The 23,551-nt window shown below is 34.1% G+C and overlaps 1 protein-coding gene and 1 non-coding gene across 6 annotated transcripts in view; both read left to right on the plus strand.

Moving 5' to 3' along the window:
* LOC136035693 (probable glutamine--tRNA ligase) overlaps positions 1-21,906 on the plus strand; it is a 97,544-nt gene extending 75,638 nt beyond the window's left edge. For all 5 annotated transcript variants that reach the window (XM_065717625.1, XM_065717627.1, XM_065717626.1 and 2 more), the window contains 4 exons: positions 2,117-2,279; positions 9,978-10,198; positions 16,953-17,148; positions 21,783-21,906. In XM_065717625.1, the coding sequence (XP_065573697.1) occupies positions 2,117-2,279; positions 9,978-10,198; positions 16,953-17,148; positions 21,783-21,833 (631 nt within the window). In that variant the 3' untranslated portion in view covers positions 21,834-21,906. The remainder of the gene's footprint in view (positions 1-2,116; positions 2,280-9,977; positions 10,199-16,952; positions 17,149-21,782) is intronic.
* On the plus strand, positions 3,115-3,196 carry Trnas-aga (transfer RNA serine (anticodon AGA)). Its single transcript has one exon. It is a non-coding gene; the product is annotated as a tRNA-Ser (tRNA).
* Positions 21,907-23,551: the final 1,645 nt, after the last annotated feature.

Consider the following 23,551-nt stretch of genomic DNA (forward strand, 5'->3'; position numbering starts at 1 on the left):
TGGTCTTTAACTCAAGAAATCAGCCCGTACGATTTTCTAAGCTTTTCTTTTATCACCGAGATAACAATTGTTTTAGTATTTTTAACATTTGGTCCAAAGGGGAGACCTAAATAATTCAGAAAGGACGATGCAGAAATAGTTTCTGGACCAACATTGATAGTAACGGAAGGTTGTTGCGACGAACTGTAATTGTAAGTTTCTTCGGATAGGGGTTAAATATAGAGAATTATGTTTGAGGGGATAGTTGGCTAAGGTTTTTTGGAGTTGGATTCTATTATAGTTGTTGTGTGTTGGTTAAAAATGTTGTTAAATGTTTACAGCAGAAGTATTTATTGTATTTTTTCCTCGTTTCTATTGTTTGAAGTTGTATTATGTTTCTGGTTTCTATTGTTTTCTGGTGTCTATTTCTTTTTTCCTTGGTTGCTATTGTTTGAAGTTGTATTTTGTTTCTGGTTTCTATTGTTTTCTGGTGTCTATTTCTTTTTTTCTTGGTTTCTATTGTTTGAAGTTGTATTAAGTTTCTGGTTTCTATTGTTTTCTGGTGTCTATTTCTTTTTTTTTCTTGCTTTCTATTGTTTGAAGTTGTATTATGTTTTTTGGACTTTGAAGTTGCATTTTGTGTTCTGCTATGGCCCATGGGATTTTGCCATAAATTGTTATCCTAATATTCTTGGTAATTTTGTCATTCAACTTTTAAAAGATTACTACTATTACTAACAACTAGGTGTAGCACCAAGCCTCCTGAGGTCAAGACAGTTACGCACGCTCCTCCTCCATCCCAATCTGTTCAAAGCCTCCCTCCTTACACCCTCCCAGGAAGTTCCCATTTTTCTTAAATCTTTTCCCATTTTACAATGTCCTCAAATTTCGCTAAATGCTTTTATATTTTTTTATTGCTTCATTAAGCCATGTTATATTATTGTTAATAAAAATTGTTATTATTACTATTTACTCCATTCTATAGCTCTTCTTGGAAATTAAAACGAAACTTATATTGAATTTTATGTCTTAGTGATTTTTTATTCATATGTTAAATGGTTTATTATGCAAAGTTTTATCAATAAGTAAAATACTTCTCGCTATAAACTAAAAAAAGCAAAACTAAAAAATGTGTCAAATGAATAGAAACAATAATTAAAAGGAAAGGGAAAATATTATGAATAAAACGAATTGGAGTAATAATAAGAAATAATTTAACACATTTGATGATGATTGAACTATCAAAATATATAAAAATAAAGTCAAATTGTCTTTGACATAATGTGACAGCTCCTCCCTGTCACATTGTCTTCTCCCTCGACGATTGGTGACTGTGGAGGTAAAAATTTCTTTTGGATTGAAAAGATAATTGAATTGCACTGTGTATCTTGATTTTTGTATTTATAGATTTTGTAATTTGTTGTAGAAATTGTTATTACTAAGCGAACTTATCGTCACAAAAAATAGAAAAAAATGTACTGTAAAAAATAACAGCACAAAAGGAATAAAAACAATAATTAAAACAAGGAAAAGAATAACATGAATGACGCAAAGTGGAATCATAGTTTAAAATAATTTCGAATATTTAATAATAGCTAAACGAGAACTAGTAAACTAGAAACGAAAGTATACTAATAAAGTAAAGTGAAGTAAACAAATCAAGTAAACTAGAGTTAAATTAAACTAAACTAGTATACTAAAACCGAACTTAAACTAGTAAACTAGTATATACATTATTAATAGATCTATGTGAAGCTGAATATCTACTATAATTATTATATTTTCTGAAAAAAAGGAATTTAAAAGTTTTTGACAAATAAGAAAATAATTCTGGTTTTAAGAGTACACATTCTGCTTGCACACTTTTTTACCTTTTAATTTGGTTGATATTCCGGTTTGTTTGCTATTTTGACAATTATCCTTTTGACATTTTTCTATGTTTGTCTGCAATTTTCACCTTTTATTTCTATTAATATTTTGATATTTCGTCATTTTCATTTTTTTATGTTATTAGCTTTAATTTCTGTCAATATTCCTGTATGTTTGTCATTTGAACTTTTCTCTTTGAATTTTTTTGCTATTTTTAGCTTTTATTTCTGTTAATATTTCAGTTTCTTAATCAATTTGCCGTTTTCAGGGTAATGGTTGTACTGGAACCGTTGAAAGTAGTCGTGAAAAATTTTCCCTTCTCAAAAACCCAGGATATTGAAGTGCCCAATTTCCCCAACGAACCTGAAAAGGGATCTCGCAAGGTCCCTTTCTCTAATGTGATTTTCATTGAACAAAATGATTTCAGAGAAGTAAGTAGCTTTCACGGATTGGTTAGTTTCTTTTTTTATTGGTTAGGTTTTTTATAATACTCATTTCCACTTAGAGATAATTAGAAATAATTAGAGATACAATCGATCATAGCATTCCATTTATCGAAATATTCCATTACCATACTTGTACAAACGGTGTTTGGTTTTTGCCAGAGTGAAAACCGTCACAGCTCTTCCCTATGATATCAGTTAGTTATCCCGACCTCACTCAAGAAATGAAGTTGGGTTAGTCGTAATGAAATATACCAAAATATGATGAAAATTAAATACTTAGAAACAAATTTATGGAAACTATAACAGAGAATTATAGAAAACAGGCCGCCCAAAACGTATTGTATTGAATCCTAATCTAATCTAACCAAATCTAAATATTAAATATTTAATTAAAATATACCTTTATAGTAGTTTATCTCACTGAGACTAAGCTAATTATCTTCGAATGCAGGCATAGAAACTGGTTTTACTCAGATCAAGAACTTGAGTCTGGAAGGCATCAGGAAGATTGCTTTTCTGCAGTCCTACTGTTTTTGTTTTTTTTTTGTTTTTTTTTTTAAATACGTAAAATGTGGGGAGGGGGACTGAAAAATATGTAGAATTAGGAAAATCTTATTTTTAGACAAATAGAGATTATTCTCCAAGAAATTTTTTTGTAATATTGCAAACATGGCTTAATGAATGGATAGAACTTATACAAATGAATACAATGATATAAGTATATTCTTCCGGTGCAACTTGCGACTACAGGCTCGTCAAGAAATCGTATGTCTAAGTGCAATATTTTATCACAAATTACTTTTATATTAAGACTTCATAAGCGGTCGTGGCCGAGTGGTTAAGGCGTCTGACTAGAAATCAGATTCCCTCTGGGAGCGTAGGTTCGAATCCTACCGACCGCGATTTTTTTAAAGCTACTAAGTGGGTTCCTAATATTCTTCTATCTCTCACGCTGCAGTATATATAAGGAATTTCCATGGAGACGATAATGTGAGCTTTACTTCTGATTTTGCCTTTATATTTGAATCCTGTCAATGTCCCAAAGAAGCTAGTGCCCACTGTTCATTGCTGGGTAAAAAGAATAAGAGCCAATTTTCACGGGGATGCGAGCTGGATGAAAAACCTGTATCCAAGTGAATTTGTATTTTTGCGCTGGATTTGTTCAATTAAATCAGGAGTTAAGCGAAGTTTTGTTCTATCCCCCTTTATATGGGTCATTTTGATGGACTTTGTCTTAAGGAGCGAAAAAAGGCAATGGAAGACCACGAAATCAAACGGGTAGTAAAAAACTCTCTTGAACTTAGATTTTGCTGATGATTTAAGTATCCTAGATCAAAGTGTGGGTAAAATGAATGAACTTTTAGAGGTTTTGCGGGTTCAGAGTGCAAGAATAGGTTTGAAAATTAATGTGAAGAAGACTAAGTCTTCTTCACAGAGTGGCTTGGTACTTTCCCCCCGTTACTTCGTCCAATCCGTGTGATCCAGAATAACACTATCCAAGTTTTTTTTGTGGTGTAGGGAACTGGAAGTCCATGAGGTCAGTCTATAGTAAAATAAATATAATGCCTTGAGCCCGATTGCGTGATTTTTATACTTTGATTTTTATATGTATGTATCATGATGAGGGACTTCCAGATTGTTTTGGAGGTAAATTTTGAGGGAGGTGAGAGGTTCACTAACACGATATTCGGATGCGAGGAAAGGTTCCTCGCCTTACTTAAAGTAGGTCTTCTTTTTCTCTTGTTTACAGAGCCTCCAAGCGTTGGAACAAACTTAGTACTGATATTAAGGATAATGGTAATTTCAACCAGTTTATATCTGACATACGTGTGGAGTTGCTCAGTAGGTATGCTTATCAAAACAGATTAACTATACTTCCAGTGGGTTATTTTTCTATATTTTTGTATTCTTTTTGTATTGTTTTGGAGTCTTATATTGTAGTGTTTCGTTGTTTATTTTTATGTTGGTTTCGATAAATGATCTCATGCTCCATATTCTTACTCTTTTTTTATTTTTTTATTTTAGCACATCCTTGCAAGCTCCGCTTTTATTGTGCTAAAATTAAATAAAAAAACAAGTTTTTTTAAATGAAAGTAAGGAGCGACATTACAACTTAAAACGAACAGAAATTACTCCGTATATGAAAGGGGCTTTTCCTCCTCGACACCCCGCTCCTTACGCTAAAGTTTTTTATTGTTTTAAAAAGTAGAGTTGCGAGAAAGAATCAAACTTTAGCGCAAGGAGCGGGGTGTCGAGGAGGAAAAGCCCCTTTCATATACGGAGTAATTTCTGTTCGTTTTAAGTTGTAATGTCGCTCCTTACTTTCATTTAAAAAATCTTGTTTTTTTATTTAATTTCTGAAAGTTTTTGAATTAATGCATTTCTGATTTTGGCTCTCCGTACATAAATTATAAAAATGAAATTTGCATATTAATTCTTTTTTTGGCTAAATGGCTTTCTCTTAGTTTTGATCAGACGATTTTGAGAAATAAGGGGTGGGGAAGGAAGTCTAGTTGCCCTCCAATTTTTCGGTTACTTAAAAAGGCAACTAGATCTTTTATTTTTAACGAACGTTTTTATTAGTAAAAAAAATACGTAACTTAAGAATTAACTTACGTAACAAACTTTTATATTCTTATATTTTTGATTATATATATGAGGGGGTTGGTCCCCTCGTTAATACCTCGCTCTTCACACTAAATCTTGTTTTATCCCAATTCTTTAAGAATGACCCCTGAATCAGAAAGGCCGTAGAATAAATAGTTGAAATTATTAAAAAAAAATTTAGCATAAAGAGCGAAGTATTTATCTCCTCCTAAATACCTCGCTCTTTATGCTAAAGTATTTTTAGAACCCCTCATATGCGTAATAATCTCTGTTCGTTTTAAGTTTTAATGCTTCTCCTTACTTTCAATTGAAAAAATTTTTCATGTTTACATTTTCATTGTTTTTTTTATAGTAATGCTAGAAAGTCCTGCGCCCTTTTCATTGAATTTCTCTTCCCCCATGAAATATTCCTCCAAGGAAAGATCCTCCCACATAGCCCCCTCCCCTGAACCCCACACCCAAACAAAAAAAATCCCCCTGATAACGTCGGTACACTTCCCAGTAACCATTACTGTATGTAAACATTGGTCAAAGTTTGTAACTTGCAGCCCCTCCCCCAGGGACTGTGGGGGGTAAGTCATCCCCAAAGACATAGTTATTATGGCTTTCGACTATGCGGAACAAAATGGCTATCTCAAAATTTTGATCCGTTGACTTTGGGAAAAAAATGAGCGTGGGAGGGGGCCTAGGTGCCCTCCAATTTTTTTGGTCACTTAAAAAGGGCACTAGAACTTTTCATTTCCGTTAGAATGAGCCCTTTTGCAACACTCTAGGACCACTTGGTCGATACGATGACCCCTGGGAAAAAAAACAAAAAAAAACAAATAAACACGCACCCGTGATTTGTCTTCTGGCAAAAAATACGAAATTCCACATTTTTGTAGATTGGACCTTGAAATTTTTTCTATAGGGTTCTCTGATACGCTGAATGCGATTGTGTAATTTTCGTTAAGATCCTATGACTTTTAGGGGGTGTTACCCCCTATTTTCCAAAATAAGGCAAATTTTCTCAGGCTCGTAACTTTTGATGACAAAGACTAAATCTGATGAAACTTATATATTTAAAATCAGCATAAAAATCCGATTCTTTTGATATATCTTTTAGCATCGAAATTCCGTTTTTTAGAGTTTCGTTTACTATTGAGCCGGGTCGCTCCTTACTACAGTTCGTTACCACGAACTGTTTGATTAAATAAAAAACGATTATTTTCAATAAAGTTGTTCTACTACTACTAAGGCTAGGAATAAGTGAAGATGAAAAGGTAACGTTGGGTAACGAAATGATTGATCAGGTGGACAGCTTCACTTACCTTGGTAGTATTATTAGTAAAGATGGTGGGATTAATGAAGATGCCATTTAACCAAACATTTGGAAAAGTATATTTTTCACCGTTCGCCTGCGAGTCCAGAGGATTTGTTTGCCTTTTGTCAATCCTATGACACGGTATTCCACCTTTAGATTACAAGCGGCCAGGATTATTAGGCGTAGGTTTCACTTGTTCTCCTTTGAGTTTAAGCAAATTCAATTCAATTCAATTCAATTTATTCAAATAAAACTACCATATAACACCAATAATAATAAAGATCCTGGAAGCGAACTTGTTGAGGACCATAACCACAAAAAATTGAAAATGAAGAAGAGAAAAAAAAAAAAAAAAAAAAAAAAGAAAAAAAAAAAGAGAAAACATGAGTAACTAAAGCAAATTGAATAAGAATTTAGAGAGTTATAATATCAAAATTTTAGTACATTGCTATACAGCGTGCGAAAACTTGTGGATAGCTCGACACTGGAGGGTATTATATTCCATTGAAGTATAGATTTATAAATGGGGGATCGCTTTCAGTCCCATATTTTGCATACAGGTCCAGCGGATATTGTCCGTCACACGTCAACCCAAAATCGATCGAATTTTTCATCCCTTAGTTCTATGACTGTCCACCTTAGTTCTGCCAGAGGAATGACGCATGGACGGATGATAGATAGACTTATCTGTCAAAAAATGAACTGACATCATTTTTATACAATCCTAAAAAGGCTTATGCCAGACTTGCCTCTCACTCACTCGGACTATCAGTCTTGGCTTTTTACAGATCCTCTACTTTTCTGTTCACACTGTTCTTCTCTTAAAACATTGTCTACAGCATCTCTACATCTGAAAAGTATCATCATACTAAGTAATTTTCTACCTACAGAAACCAGGCTAGTGTCTGTAATTACCATACTCACTCTTGTCACCTTTTTTACAAAGGGGTTTAATTATTTCTGTTTTAAGATCTCTAGGTTCTTCCCCTTTTTCAAAAATTCTAGTCATAATCTTCATTTTCGAAACCAAAGTTTTTAAGAAACTTAAATACCACACTATCAGCAACTTGAGTCTTTTTTTTCCTTTTAGTTATGTCGCTAATTCTTCCCCTCAAAATAAATCTTCCTCCACTTCCAAATTTTCACAGACTTTTTCAGTCTTTTCTATATCTCTTTTCTGTAACTCTAGCACGGTCTAGCACATTCTAAAAATGTTCTACCCACCTGGCTTTAACTCTTTCCTTATCACTAATTGTTACCCTGTTCCTATCTTTAACCGGGACAAGTCCAGATTGACTGCTCCCTCTCAATTTATTAAAATGCCTCTACAATATTTTACTATTATGCCGACTAGCTGCATGTTCCAGATCTTCGACAATTTTATCTATGGCCTCCACTTCACACCTCCTTAGTTCATATTTTAATGCTTTTCGGACTATCTGTCTTGGCTTTTTACACATCCCTTACCTTTTCTAAAACTACATTCCACTTCACACATCCTTTGTTCATATTTTAACGCTTTCTCCATTTACTTTACATTTTTCTTATTTTCATGTGATCTATCACCCAAATACATCTTGTACAAGCCCCTCCTCCTCTCTATTAAACAATGTATTTTCACTAGTATTTCTAGCTGCGTTCCTCACAGACTATTTTCCTGAAAAATTTTCCATCCATCTTCTACATTCTCAAGTTTCAAGCTCTCAACTGTTCATAGAAAGTTTCTCTCACTCATCCTAGAGTCTACCACCGTCATAGTTTCCTGGAAGGTAGTTACTCTTGTAAAATTTCAGTTTCAAATTAACCCTAGACACTGCTAGATGGTGATCTTTTACTTTTAGCACCAATAACAGCATTCCTATATACCCTAGTATCTTGTATTGACCCAGCCAGTCTTCGGTTTACAATAACATAATCGATAAGGATGGCTGTCTTACCATCACGTGAATATCTTGTCAACTTATGGGCCATTTTATGACCAAACACTATATTGGTTACAACTATATTATTGGACTTACAAAACTGCAGCAGTCTATAGCCATTACTGTTTTCTTTTCCTACACCAAATTTACCTAGGCTAGGATACCATATATCCCTATTTCTATCGACCGCGGAGTTAAAATCTCCTAATAACACCATATTTCTAGCTGGGACCCTGCCATTTTGCTCCTGTAGCTGTAAGTAAAATTCAACTGAGTCACCACTATCTCCGTCAGTCGGTTCTTCAGGGGCATATACTAAGACTGATTACCCTGCACTTTATAGTCATAAAATGAGCGAATAGCATTCTATTATTAATACCTTCCCAACTTAAATAAGACTTGGCAGCTTCCTTATTCATCATGAGCCCTACTCCCTGTCTATATACCCTATCCTTCCTGCCTGAGTAAGTAAATTTTATATCACCTAATTTCATGTTTCCTACCTCTAAGATATGAATTTATGAAACTCCTAATAAGTCCAGTTCGAAGCGTCTGAATTCGTCATTCAAAATGTTGATATGATAGTTATTTTTTAATGTTGTAACATTCTAAGCTGTGATTTTGCACATCTTCTCAAGTCTACAAAAAGCGCTCAAGCCGGCTTTTTTTAGAATTCGGTTACTACTGGCCCGAGTCGCTCCTCACTTACATTTCGTTACCTCGAACTGTTTGACAAATCGACGTCATTAACCGGTTTGACGTCATGACCGGTTTGATCAAATTCATATGCAGTGACTTGTATGAAGCAAAACTGCATAATCAGATATTAGTCATAATTAGTCATTCCATAGAACAGGCCACTTGACGAGAAGAGATTGGTCGAAATTGCCTGTTTTTGTCATTGTTACTTAATGTACAAAATGATCTGGGATTAATCCTATATATTAATTTTATTCATTAAATTATTAAGTCTTGTTTCCCTAATTTACGACCTACTACCCCAATTTATTGGGGTAGAACCCCACCAAAGTATTGGGTAATTAGTATTTGGTTAATATTGGGTTATTAGAGAAAATATCCGTAAATCTAAGTCAACAGGTTTTTTTCTTAACTATTGTAGTGGTAGTAGTAGTAGTAATAGTAATTTATTAACCAAGAAAAAAAAAACATTGACAAAATCGATCGGTAGTACACCAAAAGTGTCGTTTGCGAGGGAGTGCCACTAACAAAAAAGAACCAAAAATAGAGGAGAAAAAAAATAATATAAACAAAAAAAAACAACAAGTTAATCTATAATAAGCAGAAGGGTGAAACCGTGTACCGAACGGTTTATCCACAAAAATAATATAAACAAAAAACAAAACACAAAAAACAACAAGTTAACCTATAATAAGCAGAAGGGTAAAACCGTGTACCAAAAAAACTACATAAATAATTAATACACAATAAAACAACATGATCTCGAAGCAAAAAAAGAATAATAAACAATTATTGTCAAATTTAATTCCATCAATCTCAGTCTGTTTCGAAGGTATACTTACCAAGCAACCCCACACCCAGCTCAGATCTAAATTGACTAATGGGTAATTCCTTGGTACTTGGGACAAGCTTATTCCACAGCTTAGCCCCTCTGTAAATAACTGAAAAAGCAGTCCTTCTTGAAACTAGGCGAGGAACCTCGATATATTCACTTGTCCGAGTTTCGTGACAATGAACGTTGCAATGAAGAATGAAGATTTGTAAAAATTCTTAGAAAATCTCCGAAGTTTACCCGCTAGAATACATACAACAAATCCCATTTTAAGGGGAAGTCTCTAAAAGGAAACACTGGCTAAATTTCACATTTTTCAGGTTGCTGACAAAGATTACCGTCGTTTAAGCCCAAATCAGCCGGTAGGCCTCCGACATGCTGGTTATATAATTCAATTAAAAAATATAATAAAAGACAAGGACGGACGTATTAGAGAACTAGAAGTAGAATGTAAGCCAACTGGAGAAGTGCCTAAGCCAAAAGCCTTTATTCACTGGGTGTCAAATCCAATTGAAGTTGAAGTTAGGTTATATGATAGACTGTGAGTACGAATTCTTTAAACTAACAACGTTATGCTTGAGGTTTTATTTTCGACCCTGAAGAATTATAATATAAAAAAAAATATAAGAATAATAAACAAAAAAAGAAATAGAATTAGGATAGAGTAATTTAAATAGAATACGGATGAATTATTTTGAATTTTGTAAATTTCTTCTTTTTCTCCCCTTGATAAAAATTAGCTGCTCGTGAATAGTTTAGTTGTTATTGATAGAATTTCAAATGTAGAGACATGGCATATGGGGTTCTTAATATGGCTTATGCGTGTTTGCCACCTCGCCATCCTCTTACTGTATTTATTTATCAATTATTTGTTTTTCTTTCTGTGTTTTATTTCTTCTACACTCTCCACCATTATACGACTGTATCTCGTAATAAATAAATAAACTAATAGATAAATAAATTAATAATAATTTATTGATTAATCTGCTAACTTATGGGAAGAAAGAAGGCCCTATAGTGATCTAGCATATCTATGCGCCATTCGTTATTTATGAGTCGTAATTACCATTGAATAATTACCTACCGTGGCTGCTATGTCAAAAGGCCGTATCTGACGTTTTTACACTTTTGAGGTAATTGTCAAAACTCGTTTGCTAAGCTGTTCTCAAAGGGACGATCAGCAGGATAATATAGATTGGGAGAATTTAAATTTGATTGATAATTTTTTTGGGGGTATTTTTTCGTTTTATTTTTTATCGAAGTATTTTTTCGGAGGGGGTTTTCGAAAAAAAACGCATCGAATGTTTTTCATATGTATTTTTGTTATATTTTTACGTAACTAATTTAGGCAGTATATATTATAGCATTGAAGTGCATCCTTGCTTCTTCATGAAATGGTACATGGTAGTAGAACTTCTTAGAATATAACCTGCTAAAATGATAATTAGACATTTTAGCAAGTTAATATTTTAGCCTACTACTACTATTTAAGGCTACATATTTAGCCAATCATAATAATTAGCTAGTTAGACAATTTAATTGTCTCCGATCCCCACAAAGAGTATATGCTATGGAGATTTTTAATTTACGTTTAAGTTGTAATTTTTGCCTAATTTTGAGCCGAAATTAAAACTAAACTGAACAAATTTATTTTGGAAGAAATAAACCAGTTTTTTTTTTTGTCTGCCGTTTGATAATATAAAAAAATAGTAGAATTTCTTAGAATATATCCTGCTAATATGATAATTAGACATTTTAGCAACTTAATATTTTAGCCTACTACTACTATTTCAGGCTACATATTTAGGCAATCATAATAATTAGCTAGCTAGACAGTTTAATTGTCTTCGATCCCCACAAAGAGTATATGCTATGGAGATTTTTAATTTACGTTTAAGTTGTAATTTTTGCCTAATTTTGAGCCGAAATTAAAACTAAACTGAACAAATTTATTTTAGAAGAAATAAACCAGTTTTTTTTTTTGTCTGCCGTTTGATAATATAAAAAAATAGTAGAATTTCTTAGAATATATCCTGCTAATATGATAATTAGACATTTTTGCAACTTAATATTTTAGCCTACTACTACTATTTCAGGCTACATATTTAGCCAATCATAATAATTAGCTAGCTAGACAGTTTAATTGTCTTCGATCCCCACAAAGAGTATATGCTATGGAGATTTTTAATTTACGTTTAAGTTGTAATTTTTGCCTAATTTTGAGCCGAAATTAAAACTAAACTGAACAAATTTATTTTGGAAGAAATAAGCCATTTTTTTTGTCTGCCGTTTGATAATATAAAAAAATAGTAGAATTTCTTAGAATATATCCTGCTAATATGATAATTAGACATTTTAGCCTACTACTACTATTTTAGGCTACATATTTCGCCAATCATAATAATTAGCTAGTTAGACAATTTAATTGTCTCCGATCCCCACAGAGAGTATATGCCATGGAGGTTTTAAATTTACGTTTAAGTTGTAATTTTTGCCTGATTTTGAGCCGAAATGAAGACAAACTGAATAAATTTATTTTGGAAGAAATAAACCAATTTTTTTTTTGTCTGCCGTTTGATAATATAAAAAAAAGTAGTAGAAATTCTTAGAATATATTCTGCTAAAATGATAATTAGACATTTTAGCAAGTTAATATTTTAGCCTACTGCTACAATTTTAGGCTACATATAGCTAATAGTCTTCCGTTTGATAATTTTTTTTTTGTTTGTTTTTTTATGTTCCTATATTCACGGCGCCAGGTACTTAAAGGCATGTGATGTGCCGCTATTCAATTACCTTGTTTTGAAACCTCGAGGTTTTAAATGTCTGTTGAAACTTTAACTGGTAGTAAAAGAATGACCCTCTTCCTATTCGATCTTAGTGCTGATCGGTTGATGGTGATCGGTGCGAACTAGGACACTGCCTGGAAATTTAGGAAATAGCGAATTTTCCAGAAAAGTCAATTTTCTGATAACTTTGAATATTCGCTTAAATAGGCCATTATGTTATTTTGATTTTTCTGATATTTATTTTTGGCTTCTGTTCCTTGCTTACGATATTATACCTTGTTGAAAAGATTTATTGTATATACTCAAAAATTATGTAACATGCATACACATTCACGTGTATCTTGTTATTATGTCGAAAAAGGAAACAGATTTTCCGCTGTAGTTCATGTTATCCTGAAAAAGTGCATCCATCTTGAGGTGCATTTTGTTATTATGTCGAAAAAGGAAATATGTTTTTCCCCAAAGTGCGTTCAAGTTATACTGAAAAGTCACGCAAGATGCATCCATATTGAGGTGCATTTTGCTATTATGTCGAAAAAAGAAACAGGTTTCCCCCCTGAGGTGTGTTCATTCTATACTGAAAAGTCACTTAAGGTGCATCCATATTGAGGTGCATTTTGTTGTTATATCGAAAAAAAAACAGGTTTTCCCCTAAGCTGCGGTCATGTTATGCCGAAAAGTCACGTAAGGTGCATCCATATTGAGGTGCATTTTGCTATTATGTCGAAAAAGAAACAGACTTTCCCCCTAAGGTGCGGTCATGTTATACTGAAAAGTCACGTAAGGTGCATCCATATTGAGGTGCATCTTGTTATTATGTCAAAAAAGGAAACAGGGTTTTCCTGTAAAGTGCGTTCATTTTCTACTGAAAAGTCACAAGCATCCATATTGAGGTGCATTTTGTTATTATGTCGAAAAAGAAAAGGGGTTTTCCCCTAACGTGCGTTCATGCTATACTGAAAAGTCAGGTAAGGTGTATCCATATAGAGGTGCATTTTGCTGTTATGTCGAAAAAAAAAAACAGGTTTATCCCCTAACGTGCGTTCATGTTATACTGGAAAGTCACGTAAGGTGCATCCATATTGAGGTGCATTTTGTTATTATGTCGAAAAAGGAAACATGTTTTCTCCTGTAGGGTATGGGGTTCATGTTATACTGAAAAGTCATGTAAGGTTCATCAAAATTCAGATGGTTTTTATTTTATGTCGAAAATGGAAACCATTTTTGCCCTTTTCGGATTCTTCTTCCCACATTAAAATTGGCTAAATCTTTTTAAGTTGCTCTTTTTATGTTACTTTTTATGTTATTCTAAATCTTTTTGTTTTGTACTATGCATCTTTTATCTGATTTTACATTCCTTTGTTAATATCGAAGTTTAAAATAATTAATTATTGGCTACTTCTTCTTGAAGATCAACGTTAATTCCAATAGTAAATTGGAAGTGATATAAGGGCGAGAAGTTACGTTTCCGTCCTAAATGTACTGAATAAGCTTGAATGAATTTATTTAAATTATTATTAATCTAATTAAATTACTGAATTAAATGAGTAGAAATTGCATTATCAATTATAAAAAATCGGGACATAAATTTCAAAATTTCCGTTAATTTCCGAAAATGTAAAAAATTTCCTTAATTTATACTCCCTGTGTTTGTTAATGAGTTGATACTTCTTCCCACGTTAGAATACACAAATCCCATGGATTGAGAAAGACCTTAATTCCAATATGAACTTAATTAGAGACCTTTAAAATCGTCAAAAAAGGAAACAAAGTACTTAGATTTAAACTTATAACTGGAGTGAAAATCGGTTGTGACTGCAAATATTCAATATTATCACAAATAAAATTTAAATCTAATATCCATTTTTTTTACATAATGTCTTGTCTTTGTGTACAGGAAGCTGAAATAACTCATTATCTGCTTCATATATACCTAAATTCTAACTTTGTTAATCTGAACTTCATATAAACTCCAGTTCTCACTTCATCAGCTTGAACTAAAATTTAATTTTCTGGATGCCTCTGTCAATATTATTAATGCTGACTTAAGCATAATTTCCCTTATATACATTAATAATTGTATGTACACATATAAAAACTTCCAAAATTTTGTGATATAAAATGCGAAATTCCACATTTTTGTAGATAGGAGCTTGAAACTTCTTAAATAAGGTTCTCTGATACGCTGAATCTGATGATGTGATTTTCGTTAGGATTATATGACTTTTAGGGGGTGTTTCCCCCATTTTCTAAAACGAGGCAAATTTTATCAGGCTCGTAACTTTTTATGGGTAAGACTAATCTTGATGAAACATATGTATTTTAAATCAGCATTAAAATGCGATTCTTTTGATGTAACTATTCCATTTTTTAGAGGTTTGGTTACTATTGAGCCGGGTCGCTCCTACAGTTCGTTACCACGAACTGTTTGATTAGGCGGTTTTTGTTACCATTCATCTAATTAACAGAAATATCTAATGAAATAGAAAAAAAAGTCGGATGATGATTCTAAATAATTGGAGGAATTAAAAATCCTATGCGGACATACTACTAACTACAACTGTGGATTTGACCTTAGCTTGGTAATACGGGACCCAGAGATCGAATCATGCTGCATGAATGCACTGCAGGGCCGACGCAGGGAGATTAGTAGTCAAGAAGCGTCGTTAATCTGATAAAATTCAATACTAACTACTACTACTAACAACTCACCGTGGCACCAAACCGCCTGAGACCAACACAGCTACGTACACTCCTCCTCCATCCCAATCTTTTCAAAGCCTCTCTTCTTACACGAATAAAAGACTAGGATACTATATACTCCTATTTCTACCGACCTGGGTGTTAAAATCTCCTAGTAAAAATAGTTAATTTCTACCTGGGACCCTGTCTATTTGCTCCTGTAACTGTAAGTAAAATCCGTTTGAGTCACTAGTATCTCCGTCAGTCGGTTCTGCAGGAGCATTTACTACTTTAACTGATAACCTGAACTGTTTAGTCATAAAAAGAGTAATTAGTACACTATTAGTAATACCTTCCCAGCCTAAACAAGACTTGGCAGGTTTTTTGTTCATCATATACCCCATCCTTCCTGCCTGAGTAAACAAATTCTATATCACCTAATTTTATGGTTCCTACCCCTGGGGTATGAGTTTCTGAAATTCATCGCAAGTCCAGTTCGAATCGTCTGAATTTCAAAATGTCAATACGATAGTCATTTTTCAACGTCGTAATATTTCAAGTTCCAATTTTCATGTTCTTTAAATAATTGAAACTATTTGGTCTCAGGAAAAGCAATGATCCCCGGTACCAATGCAGGATAGGGTTCAACATATCTTCTCAAGTCTATAGCGAAGCGCTTAAGCTGGCTTAGAACCGGACAGCAAGAAGTCTCTGGGACCTCCAGTATGAACGGAGGCTTTGTGCAATCCTGGACCCATCTTGCTTACAACTTGGTTTTCAGCATTTGGCGATGCTCTTCTATCAACAATAGTCGAAATCCTGCACAGACAGAAGCCTATTACCTCCGACTCATTATATTTTCATGCCTGAAAATATTATGCTACTACGGGGAGGCAGCCCATAGTAGATAAATTAGCTAGGAAGAGGTTTTTCAGCGCGAAAACGCCCGTCAAAGCAGACCAAGCCTAGAAGAATTATCCATTAGTGAGAATCCCATGCGAATGCTGTGTCGTTTACTAGGCTATAATTTCCCCGAGGGGCACAATTTGGAACAGAGCGGGAAGAGTTGACCACAATGTCCCCAGTCTTGCAGGTACCCCGAAAGGGTCGAGTCAGCCCTTTGCAGAGGTCGTTGTCCATAGATCTGGATCTTACGCCCTGCCGCAGTTGTCCTCCTATAGAGAATCCTCCCGCGATGGTGTTCTGAGTCACCATGCAATTTAACCCATTACTGGGAGAAGGTTTGTAACTCACGGGACATGTGGACACGCCGATGAGTCCCATTGAGTGTACATTTGAGGGGTCCTCTTCCTCCTCCGCCTTATTTATGGCCCTGGGTGAGAGTGGTCCAGTTTCTATTATGGACCCCCCAGGCGCAAGGTTATTTGAGTAAAATTTTAAGTCGTATTATTGTTTATTTTCTTAATTTAGGTTTTGCATTTGCAGTTCTTTAAAATCTTATAAATTAGGACTGAGCAAAGTTGTGAAGCTGAAAATGCTTCTCTTATGCTTCATTTAAGCAGAAGATTTATTTTGCAAGCCTTCACTTCTATAAAGATTTTAAAGGTCATCAAATGTCAGTGCCCTCTAGAGGGAGGAAGGGTGTTGTTAGGTACTTCTACATACCTTCCCGGGGCATACTTTAGTTTGTAAATCCATCCCTGAAAGTTTTATTTTTATAACCTAACTACTTTTCTTGATAGCGAAAACTAGCCTGTCTAGGATTTTACCTAATATATATAATGAAACCGGTTCGTTTTTCGCTTTGACTGAGATTTTCTTAAGAGAAGTGTTGTTCTATTCCATATGCGGTATTTTTTTCAGGTTTAAGCACAAACACCCTGAAGATCCGTCTGAAGTGCCTGGTGGCTTTTTAACAGACTGTGATAAAGATTCAATGAAAGTTTGTAATGCATTTGCTGAAGTATCCCTTAGAGATGTTAAGGTGTATGATAAATACCAATTTGAGAGATTAGGTTTCTTCTCGGTTGACCCAGATACGGATATGTCTAAGGAAAAGGTAAGTAATATTTGTTCAGACGGTTGAACACAGTTAATATTGAAATGTTCGCCCTAAGCCTGTTTTTGTTTAATTTTTTTTTATAAAAGGCTCCTCTCTATCATGGCTTAACTAGTGCACTTATCCCTTTTCTTTGTGTTTCTTCCTTTAGTCCGCGTGCGGCGAAAGTTTTAAAAGTAAAATTCGAGTGCAAGTTGCGTCACTACTCTGTGGTAGTCACTAATGCCTTTAAAATCAATGGCGTGTTCTTTAGCCTTTGAAAACAAACCCAATCTGTCACAGTCGGCCTGTGGTGGCTAGAAACACAAAAATTATTCAATTGACAATGACAGTCAACGCTTGGCAGAAGTGTGCAGAACAACACAAGTGTCAGCTGTATCACTACTCTGATAGTCTAACTAATGCCGTTGAAAACAAAGTCGTATTGTTTTAACTGGGTATATTCGGACTGTGTTCCTAGAAACATCAAATTTTAAATTGCCAATGACAGTTGAGGCGTGGCGGAAGTTTGTAACATAAAACGGTATTGATTTATTCAAGTTTAAGAACAGGCCAAATATGACACAGTCGACCTGTGCCGACTATAAACATAAAAACTATTAAATTGTCAATGGCAGTCAAAGCGTGGAGGAAGTGTGTATAACAACACAAGTAACAGTTACATCACTGCCTCAGTCAACCTAACTAATGCCTTTAAAAACGATATTCTATTGATTTAAGTTTAAGAACAGGCCGAATCTGGCACAGTCGGCCTGTGTTGATTAGAAACATAAAACATTCTTAATTTGCCAATGACAGTCGACGCGTGGCGGAAATGTGTAAAATAACACAAGTACCAGTTGCGTCATTACTTTGCTAGTCTAAATAATGCCTTTAAAAACGATATTGTAATGATTTGAGTTTAAGAACAGGCCGAGTCTGGCACAGTCGACCTGTTTTGATTAGAAACATAAAAATTCTTAAATTGCTAATGACAGTCAATGCCTGGCAGAAGTGTATATAACAACACAAGTACCAGTTGCGTCACTGCCTCAGTCGAACTAATGCCATTAAAAACAATATCGTACTTTTTTAACTTTAAAAACGGACTGAACCTGTCAACGTCGGCCTCTGTTTGTTAGAAGCATAAAAATTCTTAAGTTGTCAATGACAGCCAATGCGTGACCGAAGTGTATATAACAACACAAGTACCAGTTACGTCACTGCCTCAGTCGAACTAATGCCATTAAAAACAATATCGTACTTTTTTAACTTTAAAAACGGACTGAACCTGTCAACGTCGGCCTCTGTTTGTTAGAAGCATAAAAATTCTTAAGTTGTCAATGACAGCCAATGCGTGGCGGAAGTGTATATAACAACACAAGTACTAGGTGCGTCGCTGCCTCGGTCGAACTAATGCCATTAAAAACAATATCGTAGTGTTTTAACTTTAAAAACGGACTGAACCTCTCAACGTCGGCCTCTGTTTGTTAGAAGCATAAAAATTCTTAAGTTGTCAATGACAGCCAATGCGTGGCGGAAGTGTATATAACAACACAAGTACTAGGTGCGTCGCTGCCTCGGTCGAACTAATGCCATTAAAAACAATATCGTAGTGTTTTAACTTTAAAAACGGACTGAACCTCTCAACGTCGGCCTCTGTTTGTTAGAAGCATAAAAATTCTTAAGTTGTCAATGACAGCCAATGCGTGGCGGAAGTGTATATAACAACACAAGTACTAGGTGCGTCGCTGCCTCGGTCGAACTAATGCCATTAAAAACAATATCGTAGTGTTTTAACTTTAAAAACGGACTGAACCTGTCAACGTCGGCCTCTGTTTGTTAGAAGCATAAAAATTCTTAAGTTGTCAATGACAGCCAATGCGTGGCGGAAGTGTATATAACAACACTAGTACCAGTTACGTCACTGCCTCAGTCGAACTAATGCCATTAAAAACAATATCGTACTTTTTTAACTTTAAAAACGGACTGAACCTGTCAACGTCGGCCTCTGTTTGTTAGAAGCATAAAAATTCTTAAGTTGTCAATGACAGCCAATGCGTGCCGGAAGTGTATATAACAACACAAGTACTAGGTGCGTCGCTGCCTCGGTCGAACTAATGCCATTAAAAACAATATCGTAGTGTTTTAACTTTAAAAACGGACTGAACCTGTCAACGTCGGCCTCTGTTTGTTAGAAGCATAAAAATTCTTAAGTTGTCAATGACAGCCAATGCGTGCCGGAAGTGTATATAACAACACAAGTACTAGGTGCGTCGCTGCCTCGGTCGAACTAATGCCATTAAGAACAATATCGTAGTGTTTTAACTTTAAAAACGGACTGAGCCTCTCAACGTCGGCCTCTGTTTGTTAGAAGCATAAAAATTCTTTAGTTGTCAATGACAGCCAATGCGTGGCGGAAGTGTATATAACAACACAAGTACTAGGTGCGTCGCTGCCTCGGTCGAACTAATGCCATTAAAAACAATATCGTAGTGTTTTAACTTTAAAAACGGACTGAACCTGTCAACGTCGGCCTCTGTTTGTTAGAAGCATAAAAATTCTTAAGTTGTCAATGACAGCCAATGCGTGGCGGAAGTGTATATAACAACACAAGTACTAGGTGCGTCGCTGCCTCGGTCGAACTAATGCCATTAAAAACAATATCGTAGTGTTTTAACTTTAAAAACGGACTGAGCCTCTCAACGTCGGCCTCTGTTTGTTAGAAGCATAAAAATTCTTAAGTTGTCAATGACAGCCAATGCGTGGCGGAAGTGTATGTAACAACACTAGTACCAGTTACGTCACTGCCTCAGTCGAACTAATGCCATTAAAAACAATATCGTAGTGTTTTAACTTTAAAAACGGACTGAGCCTCTCAACGTCGGCTTCTGTTTGTTAGAAGCATAAAAATTCTTAAGTTGTCAATGACAGCCAATGCGTGGTGGAAGTGTATATAACAACACAAGTACTAGGTGCGTCGCTGCCTCGGTCGAACTAATGCCATTAAAAACAATATCGTAGCGTTTTAACTTTAAAAACGGACTGAACCTGTCAAAGTTGGCCTCTGTTGGTTAGAAACATCAAAATTTCTTAAATTGCTAATGACAGTTGACGCGTGGCGGAAGTGTGCAAAACAACACAAATGTCAGTTGTATCACTGCTCTGATAGCCTTACTAATGCCTTTAAAAGCAATGTTTAATTTAATTAATAATTTAATAATTAATAATTGAAATAATTAAATTGAATAAAATAATTTAAATTAAATAATTAAATAATATTAATAATTTAATTTAATAATTGAATTAATTAATTTAATTAATAGCAATGTCTCACTGTTTTCCACATTGTGGTGCGCATTTTTCTCAAATAAAGAACTGTAAATAGTTAGATAACAATAGGTATTTGACTGAAAATGCGTACCATGTTTAATTTTCTTTAAAGTTTATGTATCAAAAGTATTCTCTAGAACCGACAAAATTATTTTTCCTTTTTTAATCAATTTCTAAAACGTGTTTTGTGAAAGTTCTTCTTATAAAGTATTTTTTGATAATAAAAATATGTTGTTTTTTATGACTGAATAATTGGTTAAGAGTTAAATGACTGCAGCCGTGTCTTATGCCGGTATTGTGTTGCCTTGCGTGGGTGTTGTTGTAAATAATTATTATTTATATAGCAGTTTGTAAATTAGTCAGTGAATCAAACAAAAATGGCAATTGAAGGTTAAAATTTAGATTTCTGTTAAACAAATACTCGTAACTTTTGTATCTTTTGTATCTTTTCGTATGGACTTCTGTATCTTTTTGAAGCCGAATACGTAGATTATAAAGCCAAAACACTTGCTATTATTACTCCTGTCAAAACAAGTACGTTAACAACCTCTCTATCTCTGCCTTTCTCTCTTTTTTTCTCTCTCTCTCTTTCTCTCTCTTTACCTCTCTTTTTCTTCATATTTCATTTTACATAGTTTAGGCGGAACAGTGATCGTATAAATAATTTCTGGAACCAAACTGACAAAGCGATAAAAAAAACGTAAAGAAGAGAGAAGCGAGGATAAAAACAGTCAGCGAAGAAAACGCAGATTACAATGCAAATATTTTGATCAAGACCTCCGCTTAACCGTCGTCAGCGCAGACTAAAAAAAATACCGATGAAAATCAAAATATAAAAAATCAAAAGATAGAATAAAAAACCAAATCTTAAAATAAACACAAACACTAAAATAGGACGACCCTCTTGGAGTAACGACGAAAAGATAACTGTTTTAATGTTGGCTTTTTGCATTATCTTTGAATTTTTATCAGTATTTTTTGTTATTCTGCACTGAGGACGGTCAAGCAGAGGTCTTGACAGAAATATTATAATAAGTATTATTGCATAATAAATATTATATTATTATTATTATATATTATTATTATGAATATTATATATTATAAATATTATAGTATTATTATAATAATATATGATAAACATTATAATTATTATATTATATAATAATAAGTATTTTTTTTCACACGTCGTTTTTATCCTCGCATCTTTCTTCGTTACGGTTTTTTATTGTTTAGTGATGATATATCTTTTATGTTTGGGTTCTGGTTGTTTAAACCTAATAATATACTTGATTAGCTTTTTCATCATTTTATTTTGTTTACAGGTAGTTTTCAACAGGACTGTGTCGCTGAAAGAAGATTCTGCGAAAGTTTGATGTTTAATTTGGGTGAAGTTTTAATGTTATTTTTCCCTGGCTTTAATATGGATTAAAGTATGCTTATACCTTTCGTCTTTGTTAAGAGTTTATTTCTAAAATTATACATAGAATTTAGAGATAATACTCCTGGTTTATTCCTGTTCCTTACTTTTTAAATTTTTGAATCTGAATTCTTTTTAAAGGTTCTATGAGGTTTTGTTTGAATATGGCCTGAAAAATCAATAAAAAAGGCTTTGGATAATCAATCTTAGCCTACAACTCCGCGAAACTAAAATAAAGAGAAAAACTAGGTCTCAATTTGGGTATACCAGCCTATGCCAAAGCCGGACATTGCAGAATCGTCATTGGATTTTCGTTTAAATGTCTGAGAGATCAGCTTTCTCAGAATTATTGTGTTTTGATTGCCATATAATGTTTTTTTTAAAACGCTTAGGCTACATTAAAGAAGAAAATTTACAGTTCAAGACTTTGGAGGAACTCAGTTATTGAAGTCTCGCAGATAAGTAAACTGAAAGTAATTATTTTGGTCTGTATAAATATGTCATTTTTAATTTTGATTCTTTAGTATATCTGCTGGTGAATATCGCTGTTTATGTGGCCGAAATATCCAGAGTTTTGTATCTGTCTTTACTGTCTAGTGCATGGACTTATCCCCGTTCGAGCGTTTATTTGTTCAGCACAGATTTACCTGTGGCCAACACAGCTACGCACGCTCCTTCATCCTTATCTATCTAAAGCCCCGTCCCCTCTTTACACCATTGCAAGTATTTTTCATTTCTCTCAAATCCTTCCCTATCCCAATTCGGGGACGATTTGCTTTTCGTTTAGTCCTAGATGGTTGGACAAAAGGGGCATTCTTTGGCAGTCTCTTATCCTTAATCCGCAGATCATGTTCCTAGCCATCTCAACCTCCTCTCATTTTAGGCCTAGAAAGCGGAATAGAACTAATTTTGTTGTACAGCTTACTGTTTGAAATGCAGTGAGTCAGACGCGTACCAGGCTCTCCAAAATATTGCCAAAATTTTAATTCCATAAATGCACTAACGTCAACACGAAATATCGTCAACTTTGTCAGCGATAATTTTTGGGGAGATTTGGGACAACTGAATTTTCTTTCAAGTAAATTTGGGAAATTTGCCAAGTGGAAAGACTGTATTATTGTCCCTTTTTTGATAATATTAGAATCATATAAGAATACTAAAAAGTCTCGAAGTTCAAATTTTTGGTTTTTATTAATCACAAACACGTCATCAATAACAACAGTTTTGTGCTTGAGAAAAACCTATGGAAGTTTGTGGTCATACAAAAGTTCTCTTAATCACTTACCTATTAAATCAAATATTTAATTAAGCCTATTTTAAATAATTCCAAATAAATTAACTAAAATCAATAATAAGAAATAGAAATAAAAGATAAAGATAGATGAAATAAAGACGGTAATGCATACATAAAAATATAGTAGAAAAATGAAAATAATAAATTCAGTCTCCATCACTCATCGACGCTCAACTTCTTCCTCCCATATCCTGCCCTCCCAGTCTCATCCTGCTCCCCTAATGTGTCCCATGTAAAGTTTTTTGGTTCGAATTTCCTATTATGCCAATTTCCAATAGTTCCAAACTATGTTCCAAGTTCTTAAATTTTATGGTTGACCAATGAACGCGAAAATCGAAGATTTATGCTTATACTACTACTATTAATAACTCACTACAGCA

The sequence above is a fragment of the Artemia franciscana genome, chromosome 14 (assembly GCF_032884065.1).
Source record: "Artemia franciscana chromosome 14, ASM3288406v1, whole genome shotgun sequence".
Taxonomy (NCBI): domain Eukaryota; kingdom Metazoa; phylum Arthropoda; class Branchiopoda; order Anostraca; family Artemiidae; genus Artemia; species Artemia franciscana.